Source organism: Camelina sativa, chromosome 14 (genome assembly GCF_000633955.1).
Source record: "Camelina sativa cultivar DH55 chromosome 14, Cs, whole genome shotgun sequence".
Taxonomy (NCBI): Eukaryota; Viridiplantae; Streptophyta; class Magnoliopsida; order Brassicales; family Brassicaceae; genus Camelina; species Camelina sativa.
The window spans coordinates 27,582,675-27,591,142 of record NC_025698.1 but is presented as its reverse complement, the minus strand read 5'-3'; the positions used below and the strand labels follow the sequence as shown (position 1 = coordinate 27,591,142).

Below are 8,468 nucleotides of genomic sequence, written 5' to 3'. Positions count from 1 at the left end.
TTGGGCACGCGTACGTGCGCATGGAATTTGCTACCACTGAACTATTATGTTTTTCGTTGAATACTTACTAATTTAATTATATTTAACCTTTAGCAACTTTCATTAAAAATAATATTGTTTTTTTACCATTAAAGAGTTTTTAAGAAATTGTTTTAATAAAAAAGGATATGAGATTTTAGTCTTTTTTTTTTTTGCAAAACGAGAAAATAAACGATTTAATAGCCATTATTATAAAATCTTACATTACTTGCTTGGAAGTATACCATAACTTTTACAGAAAAATAATAACAGCAAACCAAAAAAAAAAAAAGTTTATTTTTACATCCCAAATTCTTCTTTTTTTTGGTTTTTCATTTCCAAGAAAAAAAAAGATTTTACTGTTATATAAACATTATACTATTAAACAAATTAAGACGTGGTCCCCACGTGTCAGCATCGAGGTTTCCACTCGTAATAAAAAGAAACCACAAAGGGTAGTTTAGTCAAATCACAAATAAATCCCAATCTCTACCTGCCCTCTGTTGTTGTTTCTTCTTCTCCTCCTCCTTCCTCCTCTCTCTCACGTTCTCTTTTTTTTTTTTCCATTTAACTCGCCGGAGAAAAAAAAACACATCACGCCGGCGAGAGATACTTCCCGGAGAAATAACTCATCAAGAAGAGAGAAACTCAAAAGCTACTAAGATGGAGTCAGAATTCCAGCAGCAGCACTTCCTGATCCACCACCAGCAACACGATCACCAACACCAAAGACCAAGAAACTCAGGATTGATTCGTTACCAATCAGCACCGAGTTCTTATTTCTCCAGCTTCGGCGAATCGATCGAAGAGTTCTTAGATCGACCCACGAGTCCCGAGACTGAGCGAATCTTATCCGGCTTTTTACAAACCACCGACACTAGCAACAACGTCGACAGCTTCCTTCACCATGCTTTTAACAGCGACGGAACTGAGAAGAAACCTCCTCCTGAGGTTAAAACAGAGGAAGAGACTGAGATTCCGGTGACGGCGATGGGTGTTGTTGTCGGAGATGTTGAGATTCCGGCGGCTTCTGATTCGATTGGGTACGCTTCGGTTTCGAGGAATTTGAGTCAGAATAAGAAGAGACCTAGAGATGATCGGAATCCTCCTCCGGTGAATAATCTAGCTCGTCATAATAGTTCGCCGGCCGGATTGTTTTCATCCATTGACGTTGAAACAGGTTTAAATCTTTCTTTTTTTCTTTCTAATTTTAAAATGGGAAATTATTTCCTTATCTGGAAACTTTTTAAACCTGAGATAACTTTTTTGAGAATATGCTTACGATTTGATAGGACTGTATAATAAGCAACTTGCTTTGTATTTTTGGGATTTCAATAAGTCACTGTAGATTGGATACTATAATTAGCAAGTAGTTGTAGTTTTAACATTTTGTTCTGTTTTTATTGCGTGTTTGCAGCGTATGCGGCTGTAATGAAAAGTATGGGAGGTTTTGGTGGGGGTAATGTGATGAATACAAGCAATACTACTGATGCTTCGTCTCTTACTCCTAGAAGCAAGCTTCTTCCTCCGGTTTCTAGAGCGATGAGTCCCATCTCTGAGGTTGATGTTAAGCCTGCTTTTTCGTCTAGATTGCCTCCTCGGACACTTTCTGGTGGGTTTAATCGTTCCTTTGGGAATGAAGGGTCTGCTTCATCTAAGCTTTCGGCTATTGCGAGGACCCAATCTGGAGGTCTAGATCAGTACAAAACCAAGGTATGTATGACTGAGCTCACATTGAGAATTTGTTCTGCTTCTGTTCTTGTTTGATTGAGTTGTACCGATGAAATTTAATTTAACAGGATGAAGATTCAGCTAGTAGACGTCCTCCTTTGGCGCATCACATGAGTCTGCCCAAGTCTTTCTCAGATATTGAACAGTTACTCTCAGATTCTATCCCGTGTAAGATCAGGGCCAAGCGTGGTTGCGCCACTCATCCTCGTAGCATTGCCGAGAGAGTAAATCCTTCCCTTGCTATTTTTCTCGATGACATTAAAATTTCATGACAAAATATATAGTACTCTCTCTACAAAGATCATATATGTTTACAAAATGTTGTGGAACAGGTGAGAAGAACCAAGATCAGTGAAAGAATGAGGAAGCTGCAAGACCTTGTTCCCAACATGGACACGGTTAGATTGATCGATCTTCCTTTTTCGTATTCATGCGTTCACGTTTCGTTTTTGCTTAGTGTATTTATCATCTTCAATTAATATGCAGCAAACAAACACAGCAGACATGCTGGATCTTGCGGTTCAGTACATCAAGGACCTGCAAGATCAAGTGAAGGTAACATTCTAGCTTCGTATTGCACACTAATTGTATCTCTTGAATCCCTTTGTTCATTCTATACAAAACCGAAAATTTGAACTTTTTGGTCAGGCGCTCGAAGAGAATCGGGCAAGATGTAGATGCTCTAGTGCATGAAACTAGAATTCCTCAGTGTGCGCGAGTGCTAGCCAGGGAGGGATATGTGCATAGAAGTATCGGTTTGGCCTTTGGAGAAAAGTCGAAGATAGCAAAGTAGAGCAGAGATCATGAACAGAGCTAAATATGGTGGATGATGGTGAAAAGGGTTTTGTAAAGTTGGAACCCTTTTTTTTGGTAGGGAAGAAAGTAAGTTTGTGTAATGGTCCGAACTCCAAAGCTATTCTATGTTGTTCTTACAACCCCCAAAAAAAAAGAAAAGCAGAAGAGAAGTGATGTACAATGAGAAGCTTCTTTTATTGTTGTAACTCATGAATAATTCAGGGTAATTAGTAATTTTCTTTTGTTAGGATCATCATTAACTACCATGGTCCATATCTATGTTACTTGACCAAAAATAATAGGCAATTTCATTTATATATATTTAAGCCTTTCAACAATATATATATATATATATATATATATATAGTCGAAACTAGTTTTATTATATAGTTGATAACATATCATGTTTTTAAAAGAGAGATTCTCAAAAATAGTAGTAAAATAAGATTTTTTCCAAACTTACCACAACATATCTAAAATTCCAAAAATAACACAAATTAATCATTTAAAATTAAATTCTAAATTCAAAATACTAAACCATACCCCTCAAAACTATACTCTAAATGTGAAATTAAGAACCCAAACCTAAAAAAAAATATTCTAAAAATTAATTTTAAATATTTTAATGTGTTAAATAATGCTATTTTTGGAAATTTTTGGAATGTGTGCTATAATTGTCCATAAAACTTGTTTTAGTGCTATTTTAGGGTATTTCTCTTTTTAAAATGATGCCTGAAAAAAAAATAGTTATATTGATAATCTATCTTAACATTTTTGAAATACATTTTTGTGTCATACTCTCTTATCTTTGTATGCAAACAAGTCTCAACTAAATTCTTTACAATCCTTACAACCAAACACAATCATTTTCTTATTTGATAATATTAATTTCCTAAAATATATCTATCTAATTTAAATAAATATGTTAGATTAAAATATAATTCTCCTTTCATTTTTATTAGTCTTATATTTAATTATTTTAATTACTATTTAATACATAAAGTTAATAAAATTTTAGATTTTTTAGCATATAATGTGATTTGAATTTTTATAAACAAATATATATTAAAAATTGTCTTAGGATATTTGTAACCAAACAAGTATATCCACATATAGAGCTCGGAGTACAATAGGGTGCCATCACTTTTTGCCAACTTCGGGTCGGGTTTTTAACTAAAATTATAACCGATTCAATTATCCGGATCCTCCTTAAGATTGCCGAATATTTTGGGTTGGGTTTTAATATATAATATATTTATTTACATCCAATTAATGTCAATTAATGCCCATTGTATCTTAGGAAATATCTTATTTGCATGCCGAATTTTTAGGACCGAGTTTGACAAAAAAAATTGATAACCCAATTTATGTAATCACATCCCTATAATATGGAAACTAATTCAAGATGAATACATCTTAAGAAATATCTAATTTGCGTTTAATAAACGATTACATATTTGGTAAGATCTTATTAGCTTTAAATGTACACTATTAATCTAATAATATCAATTGAGAATCATAATAAGAATATGTCAGATCATTCATTACTAAATCATAACTAACAAATCGTAAAATGTCTATTCTCAACTTGCGAATCATACCTACAATCGTTAATAATATATATACCTACAATCGTTAATAATATATATATATATATACGTCAACAAAATAATAGATATGTGGTACACACAGCTAGTTATGTGCAAAATCTGTCATATTTTCTTTTAACTTTTGTTTTGAGCCGACCCTACGAAGCACACACTCCATAAGTCTTGTCCGAAACAAGAACAAACAAAAAAGATGGGCACAATCTTGCCCAACACTAATAAGTAGTGTTGTGGTTGGGGACCATGTCTTTGTTGTTATTTTTCTTTGCTCTTTTTAGGCAGTCATGTGAAGGTGCACTAAGTTGTGTGGGTGACACGTGACAAGATTTTGTAAATAATTCCTTCTTAAGGTTACAAGTGTTAATCATCACCTAAATATACCAAAAAGGTTCGTTAGGTCAAAAGTTATTACGATATGATTCCAACAAAATCGATAATGCGCATATATTAATGTGTCCTTCTAAAATGCTCGGACATGTTCATTATCTGATTTTCTCTTTTTCACATCATCACATAGACACGTAACCATTAACGATTCTTTTTAAAAATCCGGATAATTTCATAGAGATCACAAAATTCTGTCTTTATTTTATTTGATATACGTTGCGTTTCGATGCTATTTCATAGAGACTTGCATGTTGTTTGTAGGTTTATAGTTTTTACTTTGATTTTTATATGAACTAGGTGGTGTCTGCGCTACGTGCGGGTTACTGTTTTCGTTTGTGTTATTTATTTTTTGGTTTCGTATTTTTATATTTTGACGTTTGTTTCGAATATGTTTTGTGTAGATTTTTATATTATGTTTGTTTAATAAAAATCGTTTTAATGAATGTTTCATACTTTGCAATAGATGTTTGAGGAGTAGTAGGATTGCAATTCCTTCTTCTTGACAACCGCAGGAACAACAATAGCAAACACCTTCTTTTCACCCGCAGCAGTTGCAACAACAACTACTATTACTAAATCAACAACTTGTTAAACAACTGTATTTGATCTAAATGGGACATAAGTTATAGAATAGTAATGGTAATCCAATGCCTAGCGCCTAGAAATACATAGTTTGAGTTTATGCATTTACAACATAAAACATTATATATATAATATTATATAAAAATTTATGTAAAAATATATGTTAGACAAAATTTAAAAATAATAAATCATAAACCAAAATTAAAAATATAATATTCAATTTAGATTAATAACATATGAATGTTAATAAATATATATATATGAATATAAAATTTATAAATTTAAATATATGTAGTCAAGCATTAATAATATATAATTAAAAAATATTATGTGATTTTATGCAGTTTGTGTCAATTATTTTTCGTCACTTAAATGTTAGTTACTAAATGGGTGTGTTAATTTGAAAAAGAGCTTTGTTCGCAAAGCGTTAATTGAGCAGTTATGCTCTGTCCCGGAAAACACCACGGCACTTGTTTATATTTCTTAAATACTTTTCCCACGTCTAAAAAATTTGACTGTCGTTTCGTTCGTTATGACGCTCGATTCTGAAGAGTTTATTTTTTAAAATGTTGCCCTTTCCAATTTCTTGTTAATTAGCATTACTAATAACGTATATACGACTAAGTTGTATTTACTGAAATATTTATGTTAGGAAAACAAATTATTCACCACAAAGCAAGTATCCAAAAACAATTCAATTTTTTGATAAGTAACTGAAAAACCCAAGCAAACACCCCAATTACAGAACCACTCAAAAGGCAAATTACGTTCTAGAGTTTTTAGGATGCATATGAGGAAATATATTAAGGAAGGGGATTACATGGTATGGATCTTTTAAGTAACAAAGCAAGCGATGTATTTTACTGATACACATTTGAATAAGAAAAGAGATGATAGAACAAAACCCACCATCGTTGTGACAATTCCCCACGCAGCCACGCTTTGCCATGCCTACAATCGTGCGTAACATCACCACATATCACTAATTTCTGACCCATAAAAATTCAAATTTCAGCACAAGAAAGGCAAAGCCAACTATTTTGTGATACCTCCTCTGCTAGAGTTTCATGTCTGAGATTGACCCACCGATTATTTTATAAGCCATCCAAATGTATTCTCTTTATCTAGAAACTGGCAGTGATGACTATGAAGTCTATGATAAAGAGATCTTACAAGGTTGAAAGTGACTTATGATTGGCAAAGATATCTCCTGTCGACATTGAAAGTGAATTTCCACTTACATGTCTAGACAGTAACATTTCAAAGTTTAATACCTAGCAAACAAGAAGTATGCTAGTTCTCACAATCTATGGTTCTATAATAGCAAACTCACATATCCGAAAGAGAACCCATTGCGGATATGGAATATGGAAGGTTACCACTTAGGTTGTTTCTCGACGGATATCTGCATTACAATTTCTTTCAATTGTTAGTTTGAAAGTGAACACTGTGAGTAAATACTATAAAAACAAACACATCTTTACATGCTTGTGAGATTCGGTGACAATTGATATGGAAGTGTATCATGGATGGTGTTACCACTAACATCCCTGTAACCAAAATGAGAGAGACCACAGTTGTTAAATCAAAATCTTTAAAACACACAAAGATCAAACAAACAGAAAAAAAGAGTAAATTCCAAAGACAATACAATTTTACCAAAATGAGAGAGACCACAATTGTTAAATCAAAATCTTAAAAACACACAAAGATCAAACAAACAGAAAAACAGAGTAAATTCCAAAGACAATACAATTTTTTTAGTGACATTAGCCTGGAAGCAAGTATCCAAGAGTGCCAGAGACTCCTAAATCCGATATATCTCTGTTCCAATCACGACAACAACAAACATAAGACATTCCAGAATGAATCAAATCCATGCAAGTGGAAATTTTAAAAAGTTGAAAAGCTGATTTTCTTACATAGTGACAACTGCTGAGCCTTCACAAGGAATCCCTTTCCATAACTCTCCACATGGATCACCACCACCATATTTCCAATTGGTTAGCTGTGAAGGACTATTAAGTGAAGTATACAAAACCTGAAGTGCTTGAACTGCAATAAAGACCAATAAGAAGAGAACAACCCATATGTCAGCTGACAAAAGCCAATAAAGGATCTTTTGCTTCTACTCAGTTTGTTCGGTTACACAAAGGTTTCTTCGATTCAGAATCCAGATTCTAATCTGGATGACTGAAACCAGTACATCTAAATCAGCAATTTAAAACAATTAAGACCAAGATCAAATCAAATACAATGCAAACAGATCAAGAGAAAACATTGGGAACTTTGAAATCTGAGTTTCAAAACGATTAGCAGAACAAGAAATACAAACCCGAGGAGAGCATAGCAATCTTCACCACCGCAGTAAATCACTGACGAAGATTGGACGAACAGGGAGAGAAATAGGAGAATTGAAGCCCAGCACCACCGCTGCGTCACAAGCGACGCCATTCCCGGATTAGCCGTCATCGGCGAATCTATACTTAAAAAAAAAACAGAAAGTGAGCTGCAGAATACACGTGGCACAGTCTTAAGTGCTGAGGTGGCTTAAAGACGATCTCAACAAGTTTCAGTGAATCGAAAACTCTAGAGAGATCGATAGAGATAAGAGAAGGAAGGACGCCAGAGACAACGGCGGAGCGGAGGGTGGTCGAAACGCCGGCGACGGAAACAAAATAACAACACTCATATATGGTTTTACAGAATTATAGAACATACCCAGACAAAATTACAACGCGCTGATATAACCCCTTTTTTTTTTAATGACTGACGGTTGAGTGCTCGGTGAACAGATTGTATGCTAGACTAAGAAGATTTGAAGCAGAATCACTTGGATTATGGTGGAACGAAGTAGAAGAAATGAAACATGATTGATCAAGCTGGACCATGGTGAAGAAGACGAGGAGGAGATTGACAATTTGGGATTTAAAAAAAAACTGAATCGAGCTTTTATTTTTTTGTTTTTTGTTTTTAATTTGACCAGTCAAGCACTTGTGTGAAACCAAAATTTTTGCTGTGCAGATGGGATGTGAGTGGTTTGACACTAATGGACTACATTAGAATTAAGCCCAGATTTGTTTTCGTTTATTTTGTTGGAAGGAAGAGTACATGTGTCACTCTTTTGGGTGCTGATGTGTCAAGCTGAAAGAAAGAGTTAGCCTACTTTTAAAGTATAAATTTATTATGCAGATTACAGGTCTAAATACAAAATTTTAAGTAAAATTTTACGAAAAACATTTAGATAAGGTGACACTTTATAGGCGACAAAAAAATAAAAAATTATCGAAACAATTTGTAAATAATTAAGTGGTTGTGATTAACTACGAGATGTTTACAGAGACAAGA

At 33.7% G+C, this 8,468-nt stretch overlaps 1 protein-coding gene across 1 annotated transcript; it reads left to right on the top strand.

Moving 5' to 3' along the window:
- LOC104742632 (transcription factor bHLH122-like) lies at positions 553-2,800 on the top strand. Its single transcript, XM_010463645.2, has 6 exons — positions 553-1,198; positions 1,436-1,731; positions 1,818-1,973; positions 2,082-2,147; positions 2,236-2,304; positions 2,398-2,800. Exons 1-6 carry the CDS (start codon positions 682-684, stop codon positions 2,440-2,442), a joined length of 1,149 nt encoding a protein of 382 aa, XP_010461947.1. The 5' UTR covers positions 553-681; the 3' UTR covers positions 2,443-2,800.

What these genes read in the sequence shown, in the direction of transcription:
- LOC104742632 (XM_010463645.2), top strand. Translation starts at nt 682, where the DNA reads ATGGAGTCAGAATTCCAGCAGCAGCACTTCCTGATCCACCACCAGCAA. An exon ending in TAGATCAGTACAAAACCAAG is followed by an intron (nt 1,732 to 1,817) that starts GTATGTATGACT and finishes TTAATTTAACAG; the next exon opens with GATGAAGATTCAGCTAGTAG. An exon ending in TTGTTCCCAACATGGACACG is followed by an intron (nt 2,148 to 2,235) that starts GTTAGATTGATC and finishes ATTAATATGCAG; the next exon opens with CAAACAAACACAGCAGACAT.